The 18,020-nt window shown below is 47.9% G+C and overlaps 1 protein-coding gene across 8 annotated transcripts in view; it reads right to left on the bottom strand.

Annotated features, from left to right (window-relative positions):
• LOC117875030 (solute carrier family 22 member 16-like) overlaps window positions 1–18,020 on the bottom strand; it is a 122,228-nt gene that overhangs the window by 15,300 nt on the left and 88,908 nt on the right. The window contains exon 1 of one of the 8 annotated variants that reach the window (XM_034765882.1): window positions 9,301–9,851. The exons of 5 other annotated variants lie outside the window; for them this stretch is intronic. Coding sequence is in view for 1 of the 3 variants with exons in the window: in XM_034765880.1 (XP_034621771.1) it covers window positions 1,815–1,850 (36 nt within the window). In the remaining 2 variants the exon portion in view is untranslated. Of the gene's footprint in view, window positions 1–1,814; window positions 1,926–9,300; window positions 9,852–18,020 lie in introns of those variants that run through there. 2 more of the 8 variants (XM_034765884.1, XM_034765880.1) reach the window with 2 other exon arrangements.

The following is an 18,020-nucleotide window of genomic DNA, read 5'->3' as shown; positions in this document are numbered from 1 at the left end:
GGCCCTAGTGTTAGAGTGACAACAATGGCTCCAGTCCAATGCCTCCCTCCAACAAGGGGTATGCATAAAAAGTCTGTGATCTAGGTCACAGATTAATGGGTCCTCCTCTGTATGTGAGGGTACAATCCTGAGCACCCACTGCTCCCATTGACCTCAATAAGAATTGCAGGTGTTCAGGACACAACATAAACCAAGGAACGGTAAGTCTATCAAGCCAAGAGGACCTGATGCCCCTTGGGCAGTCTAAGCATATGCCCATTCCTTGCTCTGACTGTATTTTTAAGCTGTTTAGTGTCTTTGGAGCACTTACATGTACTTAATATTTAATTTACTTTTAGTTAATATTTACACATGAGAAGCAGGTTCTTTTCTTGCATGTTCTATTCAAGTTTCTGATCCTTGCACCTGGCAATCTAGTTTTTGGTGATGATTCCCCCAGTTTTACCCTCTATCGCAGTCTCAGGAGTTTATAGTTTGGCACCTCCTGTTAACAGTAACCCCTGAAGCTATCTGATGGATTTGATCAGATCCTTGGCTGAAGATCATAGTCCCTTGATATTGCTTTTCCATTCTGGAAAACAGTGCCTACAGTGTTGCGATCTAGGCTATAAAAAGGTCCAATGTTTCCATTTGTAAGTTAGGTTTTAGGCATTGTTTATTTCTCTTGTTGATGCCAGTGTAGGTAACACAAATTGTGGGGGATTGGAAGGTCCTGCTTGTTTATTACATCACTGCTTGGACAGCTCCCTGCTACCCAACATTAATTTTTAGTTACTTATAATGTTATATTTCTGTAGGGTCATGGTGCTCTTTTAGGACCAGATAGTGCCTGGCTGTTGTGCAGGTTTGCAAGAGACGAAGAAACCTTTACCCCTTCAATTGCATCCTCTTTGAACAGTTACAATCCCAGCTCTCCTTCTCTGGGACTTGCTTGTGCTTCTTTCTTTATTTTTAATTCCCCACCCTAGTCAGCCAGAGGGAAGGTGGTAAACAGCACACTTAAAGACTTCAGTTCTAGCAGTACATGGACCCAAACCAGAACACCAGAGCTGAATCATCACTCCAACCCTAAATTTGGAAAAATTCTGAGATGGACAGAAGCTTTGCAACTCAGGACCATCTGCACATAGAAACTGCCAGGTTACCGGACCTGTACGAACCAGAGATGTTTGCAAAAGAGGAAAACGATTTAGTGAAAAATTGCAAAATTTCACCGTTGTTGCCATTTTTCAGGGCAATGTAACCATTTTTACTGAAATATTATCTAACATTTTCTGAAAGTTTTCATTGACCAAAATCCCAGTTTTTAGTAAGAACACGGGTTTGGGTAAATAAAGCATTTTGATAACTACTTCAAAAATGATGTCAGTAACAAAGTTACTGAATGTTAACAATTTTTGCAAAAAGGAATTGGTTTTGGGAAAAAAAAGTAATTTTTAAAATGGAGTCATTTTTTAAATTAAACTTTTAATGCCAAAAAAAAAAGAGAGAGAGAAAGAAAAGAAATCCCAGCTCTAGGGGAAACATTGTTCTCCTATCAGCAGGTTCAAAGAGCACCTTGGGTCTCTGCAAAACATTTGGCCTTACAGGAGCCTGCTCCTCCAGTGTATATACCAGGGGTCTCAAACACGCAGCCAGCGGGGCAGTCCCAGCAGCGAGCCAAGCGCCCTGCGCGCCCCCCCCCCGTTACTTCCGGTCACCGCCAAACTCCCCTCACCCCCACCCCCGTGTTATTGCATGTAAGCTCCCCGCGCACTGCTCCCAATGTTTGGGGCTGGGTCTCTCCCCCGGCCCCGCCTGATGCCCCCACGCACCTCCCCCGAGTGTCCCCCGGCCTCACTTGCTGCCATTTCACTGCCCCGGAGCCTGCAGCTCACGCTCTGCTCTGCCGGCTTCCGGCATCACTTGCTGCCGCAGGGTCCTAGTGTCCCCCTCTCCTAGGGAGAGGGCAGGCTGCCCTTCCCCTGCCCTCGTCCTGAGCCTCTCCAATGCCCCAAGCCTCTCTAATGCTCCCAAACCCCTCATCCCCACAGCCCTCACCCCTGCACCCCCTCCTATCCCCAAACTCCAGCCCAGAGCCTGCACCCCCACCCCCTGCCCCAGCCCAGAGCCCGCACCCAGCACCCAAACTCCAACCCAGAGCCTGCACCCCCACCCCCTGCCCCAGCCCAGAACCTGCACCCAGCACCCAAACTCCATCCCAGAGCTGCACACGCACTCCCTGCCCCAGCCCGGAGCCTGCATCCAGCACCCAAACTCCATCCCAGAGCCTGCATCCCCACCCCTTGCCCCAGCCCAGAGCCTGCACCCAGCACCCAAATTCCATCCCAGAGCCTGCACCCCCACTCCCTGCCCCAGCCCGGAGCCTGCACCCAGCACCCAAACTCCATCCCAGAGTCTGCACCCCAGATCCCCTCCCCCAACCAAACTCCCTCCCAGAGCCTTAGGCAGGTGGGGATGGAGTTTGGGGGGGGGAGGCAGGTTTTTGGCACCACCAAAATTTCTACAAACCTGCCATCCCTGGAAGAGGCAGAGCAGGGGGGAGTGGTGGTGTAGCCCAGTGCAGTGGGGGGGCTTTACTGAGTGTATATATTTTATTAAAACCGCTTGGAGGAAGAGGTGGAGAAGAAATGGGGCAGGGGCAGGGCCTCATGGAAGGGGTGGAGTGGGAGCGGGGCCAGGGGCAGCTAGGGGGAGGTGTCAGTGATGCGGCCCTCGGGCCAATGCACTAGCCCTCATGTGGCCCTCACAGTCATTTGAGTTTGAGACCCCTGGTATATATCCATCATCCACCAGTTGGAGAACTAACCCTGATTCCTCCTCCATTGTCCTGACTGACACTCACTGATTCTAACGAGCCATGGCAGACATTGAATTTCTGAATTGACCTCCTCGTAGCCAGGACAGAAAGATGAGAGAACCAGGCCAGGAAAGGCTTAGGTTTGCCATAATTTACCCTCTCCAGACAGGGTTTTATTACACAGAAGTTGAATTGACACCAGCTTGCAGCCCCCTGCTGGGCAGTCTCTGCTAACTGGGCTCCAATGGATTGCTTTAAAGCCATCCTCCACAGATGGAAACAGCAGGGAGGGCAACAGGGCAAAAACTATCTGCCCTGCCTGGGAGGGAATGCCCCTTAGGGCGCAGCTGTCCCTGCTGGTGAGGATTTATATATGCATCTTTCACACATCTATTCTCCTCCACCAATGCAGATAAATCAAGCTCAGAGGGTTGATTGATTAATTTAACGTGTTCATTAACAAGCATTTCTGTAGCACTTGCCACTGCAGTTCATGAAAGTCAAGAGTCAATTCTCCAACACACCAAAACTAAGGGCACGTCTTCACTAGCAATGAGGTGTGTTCACAGGAGGCAGGCTCCCAGGTGGAGCTTTTAACTGCACAGGATTAGGGTGGAAGTGAGTTCTTAGGAGGAAAGGTGGGACTTCCAGATTGTGCCCCTGGGGCTGGGAATCAGTATGTTGTTTAAAAATAGAGGCAGGGTGATTAAAATAATAAAGGGCTAGTAATTAAATTAAGGAACTGGAAGTCCTTAGATAAGCTTGTAAAACAGGAATCCTTTTGGGGCAGGGTGTTGGAGAACACAGGGGACTCAGAAGAAATACAGCCAAGCCCTCAGAGCCAAGTTTACATTCAGAAAGGAGAGAGATTTGAGGGGTGAAGGTGAAAAGAAGGGGCCAAAATCTAGGGAAGGGATAGCAGTGGTATAGAGAAGTTCCACTCTACCCCTGGTACTTATGTGGCCCCACCATCACAGCATCTGAGTGCCTCACAGTGTCTAACCTATTTCTCCTCACAGCCCCTCTGTGATGTAGATGTAGAACATTGCTGTTATCCCTATTGTACAGATTCAGCACTAAGGCAGAGAAAGACTAAAGGCCAGATTTTCAAAGGTATTTAGGCACCTAGTGGGATTTTCAAAAGCACCTAGAAGGTTAGGTGCTTTGTAAACCTCACTAGATGCATAGCTGCATCTTTGGCTGGCTGGATTGTAGAGCAATGGCTGCTGTGCAATTTTAGATTTTAACTGAAAATCATTTTGTTTTGTCATTTTTTGTTGAGGGTTCAAGAAAAGGAAGGAATGAGAGTGTTATATGAGCATCAGATGTGCTTATGCCTCAACTTCTTAGGGTTTCAGCTGTATCCAGGCCACTTCCAGAACAAAGAATAGAAATTGCATCCACAGAGTCCATAAAGTCATGATTTGTATTATTCACTGGGCACCATCTGTGTGCTCAGTACTGTCAGAATATGCCAGAAAATGTAGTCCCTAGGCCAATGCATATAAGATAGCTCAGATATTCAAATATGAAGTGTATAGTTATTGAGCACGTTATCAAATGTTCACTGTGATGATAATATCTAATGAGTGGAGGCGCTAATGGCAATAGAAGTTTTACTTGATTAAAGACTAGAAGATTTGACACTTCAACTTTTTTTCAAGGGGAAAACATATGAAAGACCCAGTGTGACAACTCTTGTGACTTTAATGTAAATCATGTGATCTTTGCTGACTTTCGTATAGCCTCAGATGCCAGAATAAAGAGATTTAATGAGAATCTCAGCTTTCATTTTTATAAAGAGTAAGTTTCAGCCTTCACAGTTGGGGTGAAAAGCTTGTAAACAGGAAGTGAGCACCCCCCCAAAGGCTCGGAAACCAGAAATAAATTTAAAAAAATACATTTGTATTTTTTTAAAACTCTCTCATGTTTTTTAGCCAATATCCTGATCTCTTGGGGCATGACTCATGATTTTTTTACTACTGAAGTTGACAATGCGGCAGGGGTCCTTATCCCTTGTTATCTTATAGGATCTCATGGCAGTCTTGGTAAGAGCGCTTTGTAGAATTCTATTTTGGCTAACTGAACACTGCTGACCTAAATTACAGCCTTTAAACTGTATACATTATTTTTTGTTTCTAGCCTTAAACAGCTGTGTAGCATAGCTGTGTGCTGCCAAATGACTGCTGAGTTCCAGGATAGAGGTGACTATCTCAGTAATGGGTGAAATGATTAGTGTGTGCATGCACGTATACAGTATACATATCTACAAGGACTGAATTGGGTTGGCTTGCAGTGGTTTGGCAATCTAGTGTTGTAGTGGGGCAGCTGCCCTATTTCTGGGGAAAAGGAGTGAAAGCAGCTGAGGGTGTGACTGACCACTGGTGTGGCCAGCTCAATCAGGGCCCAGCTGGGCCTGATCAGAGGGCTGTGGGGTCAGGAGACAGAGGAGTATCACTCTAGCCCTGGAGTGGGAAGGACTGCCTGGAAACGAGGTACCTGAAGTGGAGCAGTGCTGGGGAAGGGCAAAGGGAACTGGGGAGCTCCAGCCTGGTAAATCCCCAGGCTGCAGGCCGTGTTGAAGGCCTACAAAAGATACTGGGGCTGCAGAGGTGCAGCCCGGGGATAGGCAGAGGCAGCTGGTCCTACCCCCTTGCCAGTGATGAGTGGCTATTACACACTGCAGTTTGCCCCAGTGAGCGGGGGCTAAATGATGACTGGCAGTAGCCACTGAGGTGGGTTTAGAGGGTTGGGGGTTCCCCTGGGAGGGGAGACTCAGAGAGTGGGGGTACTGCTGGGGCAGAACCCCAAGGTAAAGGGAACAGACTAGACTTTCTCACACTAAGGGCAGGTGGTAGCAAGTTGCCTCACAACCCTAGGTACTGCTAGGAAGTGTCACACCAACCCCAAGCATTCAGAAAGCATGAGTCAAGCCCCCAAATGTGAGATTTGCTTTAAAAATAATGAGAGATAAAAAGCATGTCAGAGTGGGGTTCTTTTTATTTATCTTCTGGTCTCTGAGCCTTTAGGTTCTGATCAGGTCACTTTTTTAAACTCTTCTCTGCAATTACAAGGACTGGAATCTTATTTAAAAAAAAACAAAACAACAACAACCTCCAGCAGCTGGAGCTTTAAGAAAAATACCAACTATTGCAAGTCTCATGGTAGTATTGTGAGAGCTGGCCACTGGCACTGACTTTCATTTTCCCAGGTGGGTGCTCCACCCCCATTCTGCCCTGAGGTCCCGCCTCCACTTTACTCCTTCCCCCAAGGCTCTGCCCTTGCCCCACCTCTTCCTGCCCCTGCTCCGCCCCCTCCCCCGAGTGCTTCCTGCCTGCTGCTGAGCAGCTGATTGGCAGGTGGGTGCTGAGCACCCACTTTTTTTGTGGGTACTCCAGCCCCAGAGCACCCGCAAAGTCGGTGCCTATGGAGCTGGCAACACTGGGTATTAGTGAAGAGGAGAACATAGTCATTGGCATGTCTAACAAGGATTATAAAATAATGTTACAGTTAATATCTAAGCTAACTCTGAAACAAGCAGGGTAACTAGAACCACAATCTGAGCTAGTGAAAATGCAAGTTACCCAGCAGGAGCGATGTGGAAGCAAAAGACAAGAAAAAAATTCCCATGGAATAAAAGGAAGTGCCATAAACAGGCAGCTGAAGAGCAATGAGTTCCCTGGACAGAAGTGTGACAGGTCTGGCAAGGGATTACACACCACAGGCAAAGCACTCCCCTGCAGGCCCTGCTATCATTCTACAGGTTAGTGACAGGCACACTTCAACCTCGAGTCCTCCGAGCGTCTCCCTGGAGTGTCCAACTCCTGCTCTACTGGACACTCACAATATTTACTGGTTGGCTGCTTCTAAATGAACAGTACCTCAGTTTACCAGCTCAGATCATTGTTCTGTTTATCTTACTGCACATAGATATGTTTATAATGAAAGCAAGTATAAATTAATTTGACAAAGCACAGAGATTAGATGTTTTCAAGTCACCAGGGCTTGATGAAATACATCCTGGAATACTGAAGGAGCTGACTGAGAAGATGTCTCAGCCATTAGAGATTAACTTGGAAAAGTCACGGAAGACAGGAGAGATTTCAGACAACAGGAAAAGGGGAAATATAGTGCCAAACTAGAAAAAGGAGAAGAAAGGCAACATGAAGAATTACAGACCAGTCAACTTAATTTCAGTACCTGGAAAGATTACAGAGCAAACAATTAAGCAATCAATTTGCAGGCACCTAGAAGAGAATAAGGTGATAAGTAACAGCCAGCATAGATTTGTCCAGAACAAGTCACGTAAAACAAACTAGTATCTTTTTTTGAAAGGGTAACAAGCCTTGTGGATAGGGCTTAGGATAGTGACTTTAGTAAGGCTTTTGATACTGTCTCACAGGAGCTTCTCATAAACAAACTAGGGAAATACAACCTAGATGGAGTTATTATAAGGTGGGTGCATAACTGGTTGGAAACCCATTCCCAGAGAGTAGTTATCAGTGGTTCACAGTCATGCTGGAAGGGCATAACAAGTGGGATCCCACAGGGTCCAGTTCTGTTCAATATCTTCATCACTGATTTAGATAATGGCATAGAGAGTACACTTAGAAAGTCTGTGGACAATACCAAGCTGGGTGGGGTTGCAAGTGCTTTGGAGGATAGGATTAAAATTTAAAATGATCTGGACAAACTGGAGAAATGATCTGAAGTAAATAGGATGAAATTCAATAAGGACAAATGCAAAGTACTCTACTTAGGAAGAGGGTTTTAAGTCCTGGGCTCCTTGTTGGGGGTGTTCCACTCAGGGAACCTCTGCTCCTGGTGCTCTTTGTGCCAGTCCAAACTGGCTTTCAGTGGTCTCTTCAACTTTCCCAAAACACCCTGGCTCCAGGGGCGCCCGGCTCAGTGCCCCCCTCTTGTCATCTCATCTGTGTTTTCACACTTTGCTGGTTATCTTCTTTAGTTGGCCTTGCGGTTTGCAGGTCTGGACAGTAGGATTCTTCTTTCTCACAGCTGCTTGGAAAGTGTTCAAGCCCCCGTCTTTCTTGGCTCACAGCAAAGCCTTGTCTGTGTGCTGTGTCCTTGGGCTGGCTGGGGCCAGCTCTTATCTTTGGATTCAGCTAGCTGGAGTGTTGAATTGATTCGTTCTCTGCTCTCTTCTTTCTCCCTCCCCTCTCAGCCTCTCATACCTGCTGAGAAAACTTCCACTCCCCACTCACACACCTTTGACCCTCCCCAAAATGCTTTGCGATGCTTGCAACAGCATTAGCCACGTACAATGCTGATCTGCCTTCCCCGGGGGCTCCCTAAGGGAGGGGGCCATTGGGGTGTGACAAGGGGGCAGGGGCCAGGCTGTTTGGGGAGGCACAGCCTTCCCTACCCAGCCCTCCATCCAGTTTTGCAACCCCAATGTGGCCCCTGGGCCAAAATGTTTGCCCATCCGTGGCCTAGGATCTCCTCCTGCCCTACTTTCATTATATAGTTTTAAAGCAAACAGTACACATATTGGAGTTGTGGTTTGTGAGTATAAGGATGTGCCTTTGGCACATTTTTATATTAGATCATTACTTTAACAGACAAACAGAGCCAGCTTTAAGCTGCTTCAGGCACACTTATTCAAGTATAACGAGGAGTCCAGTGGCACCTTAAAGACTAACAGGACAGGACGGATAGCTCAGTGGTTTGAGCATTGGCCTGCTAAACCCAGTGTTGTGAGCTCAATCCTTGAGGGAGCCATTTAGGGATCTGGGGCAAAAATCTGTCTGGGGATTGGTCCTGCTTTGAGCAGGGGGTTGGACTAGATGACCTTCTGAGGTCCCTTCCAACCCTAATATTCTATGATTTATTTGTTAGCCTTTAACGTGCCACCGTACTTGTCGTTGTTTTTATTCGAGTATCTCACCCTACATGCACTCTTCTCTCTCCAGAATACCTATTGATAGGCTGTAGCTAAAGTCAACACTGCTGCTCCTAGCTAGCTGCACTAAACATTGTGCAATAATACTAGCAAGTCAATGTCCTCCTCCCTCTCCAAAAAGCAAAGGTCCAAACTTCCCATTGCCCAAGACTTAGCCATTGCCAGGCATATTCACTCTTCATATGGTTGAGATAAACACAGTAAAGAGTTTAAGTTTCCCATACCTCATTTGTTCACAAGTCCTAGGGTTTCACTTATTGCATTAAGCCCTGTGGCTAATGGCACTGGCTGTAAACAGATATGACAGCTCAACTCAGCTTACAGCAGGGCAGCCTCCTGCTTAGATCGAAACTCAGCCCCCACAGGAATCAGTGTGGCTGTTGTTTTAAGCAAATTTTATGCATCTTGTGGAATGAAATCTAGTGTAGCTCCATTTAATATCTAATACTTTGCCTACAAGGGACTACATCCTGCTCTTCCAAGGGAATGGTCTCTGTGAGCGAACGTGTTTTTTATCTTGTTAAATATATCTGTGATCCTTTTTAAAAAAAGTTGGGGAAGGGAAGGACTGGGAAATTACCTTATGAATAAAGAATCCAGGTTCTGTCTGGTAAGCGTTGTTCTCCCCGGGATTGCTTAGCAGCGCACAGAAGCATTAATAAGACAGAAAAAAAAAAAAAAAGCTCAATGGGAGGAGCAGTTATCATGAAACCACATCAAACTCCACCCTTATTGGTCATTGCTCCTGTTTGCTGCTTCACCTCACAGATAAAACAGTTCTTTGTGCTTTCTCAAAAGCTGCTGTCCCCAGAGCTGACACATAGCGAGAGGAGCGTCCTAAAGCCCATTCGATAGCACTGAGGGAGCTTTGTCATTATTGGTTCTATGTTCATTTTCCCTGCAGATAAATTCCTTGATGAATTAACTCGGAGATACTCTAGGGCTCCCAGAGTATCGTGCCTAGAATTAACTTGCCTTCTCCCTAGATGCGAGCAACTATTACAGCCGTGGTGTATCTCATCATGGCTGCCAGGATACTTGCTGTACTCATTAATTTATTTGTGAACAGAAAATCTTACCCCTCTATTTGCTCTTGCATATTAACTGGAAAAAGAAAGTTTGAGAGAGATAGGATAGGTGAGGGAATATCTTTTATTGGACCAACTTCTGTTGGATATAAGTTTTTCAGCTACATAGAGCTCTTCTCAGATCTGGGAAAGGAAGCAGAGTGTCTGAGCTAAACACAAGTTGGGACAGATTGCTAAGCAGAAGGGGTGAAGCAATCATTATGCATAAAAGATTTGAAATGGGCAATTAAGGGTGGCAGGCAGTACAGTGTGTTGCAAACTATTGTAATGAGCCATAAAACAAGTGTCCCTGTTAAGTTCATGGCTTTTGATATATAGCAGAGCTATGAAATCCTCACATGCTCCTCGACCCCCACACTGGATGAAAACAATCAGGAAATCTACATAGAGATCATGCAGGAAACCAAAAACAACTATTAAAAAAAAGCTGATACAGCCATCCAATTTAAAAAGTGGAACCAGCTACAACTCCACAACCAAAGCAGAGCCGTAACTAGGTATTTTTGTGCCCGAGGCAAGAATATAAAATTGCACCCTCCCCCGGGGTCAGCTCTTCGGCGGCAATTTGGCGGCGGGTCCCTCAGTCCCTTTTGGAGGGAAGGGCCTGTTGCCGAATTGCAGCCGAAGAATGAATGAAGCGGCGGCGGTAGAGCCTGTGATTTTGGGGGGGGTCTAACTCAAGATTTTTGACTGCTTGGGCTGGCAATGTTGCTTCCAAGATGGTCTTTGGTTCCAGTCTAGTTCCAATCCAGAGAGGGACTCACAGGTTAAGAGAGGAGGGAGGTGCTGGATATCAGCAGTGGCTACTAGGGATCAGCATGTGTCCTGAGAATGCTGGAAGTTCAGGTTTGCAGGGCAGGATCAGGGGTGGCAGGTTTGTAGAAATTTTGGTGGTGCCCAGAACCTGCCCCCGCCCAAACTCTGTCCCCCACCCGCCCAAGGCTCTGGGAAGGAGTTTGGGTGAGGGAGGAGGTCTGGTGTGCAGGCCCTAGGCTGGGGCAGGGGATTGGGGTGCAGGCTCTGGGAGGGAATTTGGGGATGGGAGGGGTGCAGAGGGTTGGGGTGCAGGGGTGAGGGTTGTGGCTGCAGATGAGGGGTTTGGAGTGTGGGAGGGGCTCAGGGCGAGAGTAGGGGTGAGGGCTCTGTCTGGGGCTAGGAATGGGAGGGGCTCAGGGCAAGAGTAGGAGTGTGGGGGGTGAGGGCTCTGGGTGGGGCTGGGAATGGGAGGTTTGGGGTGTGGGAGGGGCTCAGGGCTGGGGCAGAGGGTTGGGGTGTGGGGGTGAGGGCTCTGGCTGGAACTGGAGATGAGGTGTTTGGGGTCCTGGAGGGGCTCAGGGCTCGGGCAGAGGGTCAGGGTGTGGGGGGATGAGGGCTCTGGCTGGGACTGGGGATAAGGTGTTTGGGGTGCTGGAGGGGCTCGGGCAGAGGGTTGAGGGTGCAGTGGGGGGTGAAAACTCTGACTGAGGGTGTGGGCTCTGGGGTGGGGCAGGGACGGGGATGAGTTTGGGGTGCAGGCAGGCTGCTCCGGGACAGGGGCCAGAGAGGAGGACTCCCCCCAGCCCTTTCCCTGCCAGCAGCAACAAGCTCTGGGGGAGGAACCCCCTTTCCCCAGCAGCACACTCACCCCACCACTGTCACTGCATGTGCTCCTAGGTCCAGGAATCTCCCTCGCCTCCCCCATGGTGGGTGCTGGGGGGTGCTGCGTGCGCCTCCTCCCCTGTTGTTGCCTCTGACTGTAGCTTAACCGGGGGTGGGGGATGGCACTGCCTCCTTGCCCAGCATGGGGCAGGAGCGGTGACTGCGGGCAGGGCCGGCTTTAAGACGATTCAGCCGATTCGACTGAATCGGGCCCCGCGCTAAGAGGGCCCCGCGCCGCAGCTCTCCACCCCGCCCCCAGCTCACTTAACCCTCCTCCCCTCTCCTGAACACTTAACCCCCTGCTCCTCCCCGTCCCCTGCTTCCCGCGAATCAGAGGTTCGCGGGAAGTCTGAAAAGAAGCAGGGGTGGGCAGGCAGGCAGCACCAGGTAAGCTGGGGTGGCGGGGGGCACGAGAAGGGCTCCGGGGACGCGCGGCGTGGCCCAGTCCAGCCAAGCAGCTCACTCTGGCCCCGGTTTTGGCCGAGTGCGCTGGCCCGGCCCTGGCCGAGCACCCCCGGCCTCAGCGACTCTGACCTGGCTCGGCTCCGGCTTGGCTCCAGCCCGGCCCCCGCGGTTCGGCTCCGGCCCGGTCCCAGTGGCTTGGCCTGGCCCCCGCGGCTCGGCTCGGGCCCAGCCCCCTCAGCTTGGCTCCGGGCCAGCCCGCCCCCGCAGCTCGGCTCGGCTCCGGCCCCCGCAGCTCGGCTCCGGGCTGGACCCAAGCCCCGCGACCCTGGCCGGAGCTCCGGCCGGAATGCGGACTGATTCCTGTGGGCGGTGCTTGCCGCAAGCCCCTCCCGCAGGAATCGGGCCCCGCTCTTTCTAAAGCCGGCCCTGCGGGCGGGGGGAGGCACCCCTGTGCTGCTGGAGGGTCCCATTGTAAAATGAAAGGGTCTGAGGGGGAAAGGCAACCTCAGAGTCAGTCTGCCCTGGCAGTGGAGATGTGAGCACTAGGACCCTGCAGCAACTGCTGCTGCAGACAGCATGGAGCTGCTCTGCTCCGAGGCCAGGGAAGGGGCGGGGGGAGCAAGTCGGGGCCAGGGGACACTCGGGGGAGGCAGATCACTTGGGTTATAAATATCTCCGTGCCAGCAGCTTTTTTTCTTCTCTCCACCACTTTCTGCGCCCCCACCCCGGGCCCGAAGCAAGTGCCTCACTCGCCTCGCCCTTGTTACGGCACTGAACCAAAGCATAGTTGCTTGTCTCAGATACATACAAGATAATGCACAGCACTCTGAATCCACCCAAAACACATCACCAAACTTAAGTTTATAATTCTGCTAGTCACCAGAAGCCATGGATTTAACAGGGGCACTGATTTTATGGCTCATTACAACAATTTGCAACACAACACATTACCTGCTACCTTTAATTGTTCACTTCAAAGCCTTTCTGCCTAACAAGCTAATCCCCAACTGTCCACCTCATTTCAAGTGACTGCCTCCAACATGCATTACCCTATTTGCTTAACAATCTGTCCCAATTTGTATTTAGCTCAGACATTCTGCTTTCTTCTCCAGATCTGAAGAGGGCAGCTGTGTAGTCCAAAAGCTTGTACCTTTCACCAACAGAAGCTGGTCCAGTAAAATATATTACCTCATCTACCTTGTCTCGCTCATATCCTGGACCAATACAGCTACCACAAGACTACAAAGTTTAAAGCAGATCATTTAAAAACAAGCCCTCTAGTATTGTTAACCACAGCATAAAAAAAAATCAGGAGCCAGGCACCCTAAACTTATGGAATTTACTTAAATATAAAGATTTAAAAATTATTATTTTTGACATCTGTTTTTTGAGCTTTTAGCATTCATGTTTTCTAGCTTTTCTCTGCAACCATGAGGGCTAGAAACTAAATTTTTAAAAATGAAAGCTGAAATGTTCACACAGTAACATGCCTCCAGAAGCTGGGGCTTTATGAAAAACACCAAATATCTCAAGATTCATGTTAAACTCACTAAAACTGGTAACACTGACATGGAGCATATTTCCCCCAGAAAATAGAGGAATGATCTGTCTGTTGAAATGGCCCTGTCACCATAGCAGCTGACATTAAGTTTAATGACCCTCTCAGAGATCTTTTCCTTTCCCCCACCATTTTGGATCTCACCCTTGCAGCCTCACTTAGCAACACCATCCTTCCTGCTGAATAGAAATGAATTGCATGACTGGCTGCAGAGTTGCACGGTTGAAGGATACATGGCACTGTCTTTTCTACAGAGGCTGAGTGTGTTACCTCTGCAGCTCACTGTCCCTTGTTGATGAAAACATCTATTCGCCTAACACTTGTCTTGGATGCACCCTGTATTAGCTATATAAGAAGATTCCAGGAATGTCACTCTGAAGCCTAAAAGGTCTGAGTCGAGTTAGTGTGTAGTGATGGAAACAGCTATAAGTGGTTTGAGCATTGGCCTGCTAAACCCAGGGTTGTGAGCTCAATCCTTGAGGGGGCCATTTAGGGATCTGGGGCAAAAATTTGTCTGGGGATTGGTCCTGCTTTGAGCAGGGGGTGGACTAGATGACCTCCTGAGGTTCCTTCCAACCCATGATAAGCATGATTGAGAGCTCTTTTTGTTCAGAATATCACCAGGTTGAATCATCACTAGGTTTTGCAGTCTGTTACCATCCAATTTTTAAGTTCTTAGCCATTTTGACTTTATGAATCATACCTGTGCAGTGTACAGCTACAATAAGGCATGTATCTATGTCATGCCAAGAGTCCTCGATATCATTGTGATATCAGCGGTAACTCAGCTGATCACCATCCTTACTCTACAACTAATTTGCATGTGACAATTTCATTAGTTGCATGAGGGAGACTGCACAGGTGGTGGATTGCTTGACCCAGCTGCCACCCACACAAATCCACATAACTATCCCAGCACAACAACCGCCACAAAAATCAACACAAGCATCAACACAACACAACCAGCATACACAATAACCCCATACACACACAGCCCCTCCCTGCAGCACATGCCCTTTATTCGCCACTCACACAAATATCCCAGCACAATCCGCTCTAGACACAAATCAACACAACCACTCAAACAACAACATAACCAGCTGTGATGCTGTATGATTTAAGATGACCATTTATATCATTGTTGCTACCACTGTTAAACAATTGCAACAAATCTTATACAAAATATGTCATGTTAGGTATTATATGTATGTACCATCTTTGTGTCTGAAGTTACGAATATTTGCTATGTATTTGTATCTCAAATATGTGTTTTGTTCTTGGGTTACACTCACAAGGTATTTTACATCCCGTCTAGCCAGCCCAGTGTTGATGAACCATTCAATTGTAGATGGACCTTTCATTATGGGAGATCAGCTCTTCAGTGAGTCTTCCTGCGGGTGCCTCAGACAGCCAAGGGCCAATGGCCACCCTTGTGATTCAGCAAAACATGTAAGGACATGTGATATGGACATGTGACCTCAGACTCCATCTTTGTCAGTAACTTTCCATACACGGGGGCTGTGGGCTTTGTTTGGGACAGTAAATTTCCATGCACATAAATGATCTGGAGAAAGGGTAAACAGTGAGGTGGCAAAGTTTGCAGATGATACTAAACTGCTAAAGATAGGTAAGTCCAAAGAAGACTGTGAAGAACTTCAAAAAGATCTCACAAAACTAAGTGATTGGGCAACAAAATGGCAAATGAAATTTAATGTGGATAAATGTAAAGTAATGCACATTGGAAAAAATAACCCCAACTATACATACAATATGATGGGGGCTAATTTAGCTACAACAAGTCAGGAAAAAGATCTTGGAGTCATCGTGGATAGTTCTCTGAAAATGTCCACGCAGTGTGCAGAGGTGGTCAAAAAAGCAAACAGGATGTTAGGAATCATTAAAAAGGGGATAGAGAATAAGACTGAGAATATATTATTGCCCTTATATAAATTGATGGTACGCCCTCATCTCGAATACTGCGTACAGATGTGGTCTCCTCATCTCAAAAAAGATATACTGGCACTAGAAAAGGTTCAGAAAAGGCCAACTAAAATGATTAAGGGTTTGGAATGGGTCCCATATGAGGAGAGATTAGAGGCTAGGACTCTTCAGCTTGGAAAAGAGGAGACTAAAGGGGGATATGATTGAGGTATATAAAATCATGAGTGATGTGGAGAAAGTGGATAAGGAAAAGTTATTTACTTATTCCCATAATACAAGAACTAGGGGTCATCAAATGAAATTAATAGGCAGCAGGTTTAAAACAAATACAAGGAAGTTCTTCTTCACGCAGCGCACAGTCAACTTGTGGAACTCCTTACCTGAGGAGGTTATGAAAACTAGGACTATAACAGAGTTTAAAAGAGAACTGGATAAATTCATGGTGGTTAAGTCCATTAATGGCTATTAGCCAGGACGGGTAAGGAATGGTGTCCCTAGCCTCTGTCTGTCAGAGGGTGGAGATGGATGGCAGGAGAGAGATCACTTGATCATTGCCTGTTAGGTTCACTCCCTCTGGGGCACCTGGCATTGGCCACTGTCGGTGGACAGGATGCTGGGCTAGATGGACCTCTGGTCTGACCCGGTACAGCCTTTCTTATGTTCACATGGCAAAGGAAATAGAAGATACTTGAGACATTTCTATTTTGCCTCATTCCTGCTCCAATTCTCTGGACTGTGGATTTACAACTAAAAGGAATATTTTGAACTATGGACAGTGGACCTTCAAATCTTTTGCAAGTTACCAGAGAGACTTTTGCAAGTTAGCAGTCTATTCCATCACTGCTATACTAAGGATTGGCTGACAGCATGATATTTGGGTAAGATCGGAGATACATAGTGACCTGCTATAGGCTTGCAAACAGAACCTTTGTCTGATCCTTTGAGATTGGTAGACCCTTGTGTATGGGGGAATGGGTATTCAGTAACATCTCACTATATTAGACTTGTTTGTCTGGATGGGAGCCAAGGGCTGGAAGGCCGAAAGGGGATTGTGTTTGGCTTCTTGTTAACCAGCATGGTGCTACAGACGCTCGTTTGATACTGGTTTGGTGAATCTAATTATAGAATAAACAACCAGTGAGTTTTTGGGGATTGTCTGCCCTGTTTCGTGCAGTCTGCCCTGAGTGTGTCATTCTCATCTAAGAAGGGGGAAGGGAAAGGTGGCTCTAAGCCACAGATCTTCAGGCTGGCCCCTGGTGCAAATTAGAGCAGCCATTGGTCTGTTCTAACTTGCATGGACTTGTAATGGCTGCTGGGGCTTTTACACTGCTGAGGAAACTGGAGTGCAGTGCACTCAGGCCTTGTCCCCTCCCTTCCCTCAAATGTCCCTGTCAAGCTGTCCTTTCAGTAGCTCAAGAGTGTGGTTACCAACCTCAGGGCAGACTGTTAGGAGGCCGGGCACAAGCCCCAAATAGGATGTGAATTCTATACTTAGATGTCACCAAATATCAAATGTAAACTCCTGAGGCACTATAAACATCCTAACTATGGCGTCACAGACTGGAGTACACAAAGAGACTGTCAATCTTGTCACCTAGGCAAGCTTGCCTTTGTGATAGATTGCCCCTTATATAGGAAAAAAGTCACAATATTCAGGTTACTCCCAGTCCCAAAGCACCAGTCACTTACCTCAGGTCAATTTCACCTTAGATCTCACACGAAGACAATGCTTGTAGTCATTCCTATAACACACTATTTAAAGATTTATAAACTACAAAAAGGGAACAAGAGTTATTTACAAGGTTAAAGCAGGTAAACATACACACACAAATGAGTTATAGTCTTAAGTTGCAAACAGTAATAGAAGCTTTTATAATAAGCAAGCTCTATACGTCCCTTAGGGCTAACTGGCTAAATACTGAGGATCTCTTGTTTATGCCTAGAAAATCTTGCCCTTGGGAGTCCAAGCAACACAGAGATACAGTTTCTCTTTGTCAGAGATTTTTTATTCCCCTACCCGCTTGGCTGAGCTGCCAGTTCAGCTGATAGGAGGAATTCACTTTTTTGTCCCTCCCTTCATGGAGCAATCCAGTCTTTTGTCCTCTGATGTTCCACAATAGTTTGTCTGGTGTTAATGGGCCTTTGCTGTTGGGCAGGACCTAACACTTTGTTTGAAGCCAGTATTTCACACTGATTTACACTGGAAAATTAAGTCAGCTTTATTATATCTTTCAGGGTTGTGAAAAATCGACATCCTTGACCAGCATAGTTCAGCTGACCTAACCCCCAACATAGACAGTGCTATGTCCATGGAAGAATCCTTCCATCAACACAGCTATTGCCTATCGGGGAGGTGGATTACTTCCATATACAGGAGAACCCCTTCCATCGGCATAGGTAATGTCTACACTGAATAGGGTTACCATACGTCCGGATTTTCCCGGACATGTCCGGCTTTTGGGGGTTCAAATCCCCGTCCGGGGGGAAATCCCCAAAAGCCGGGCATGTCCGGGAAAATCGGGAGGGAGGGATGAAGGGCTCGGCCGGGGCCTCTTTGGCCGGGGCCGGGGTCGCGGGCATGGTGCCGGGCCGGGCGCGGGGCCGGGCGGGGAGCCGGGGGCGCGGGGCCGGGCCGGGAGCCGGGCCGCGGGCCAGGGTAGCGGGGGGGTA

The sequence above is a fragment of the Trachemys scripta genome, chromosome 3 (genome assembly GCF_013100865.1).
Source record: "Trachemys scripta elegans isolate TJP31775 chromosome 3, CAS_Tse_1.0, whole genome shotgun sequence".
In the NCBI taxonomy this organism is placed as follows: Eukaryota; Metazoa; Chordata; order Testudines; family Emydidae; genus Trachemys; species Trachemys scripta.
The sequence above is the reverse complement of the archived record's forward strand: the minus strand, read 5'-3'. Positions and strand labels throughout refer to the sequence as shown.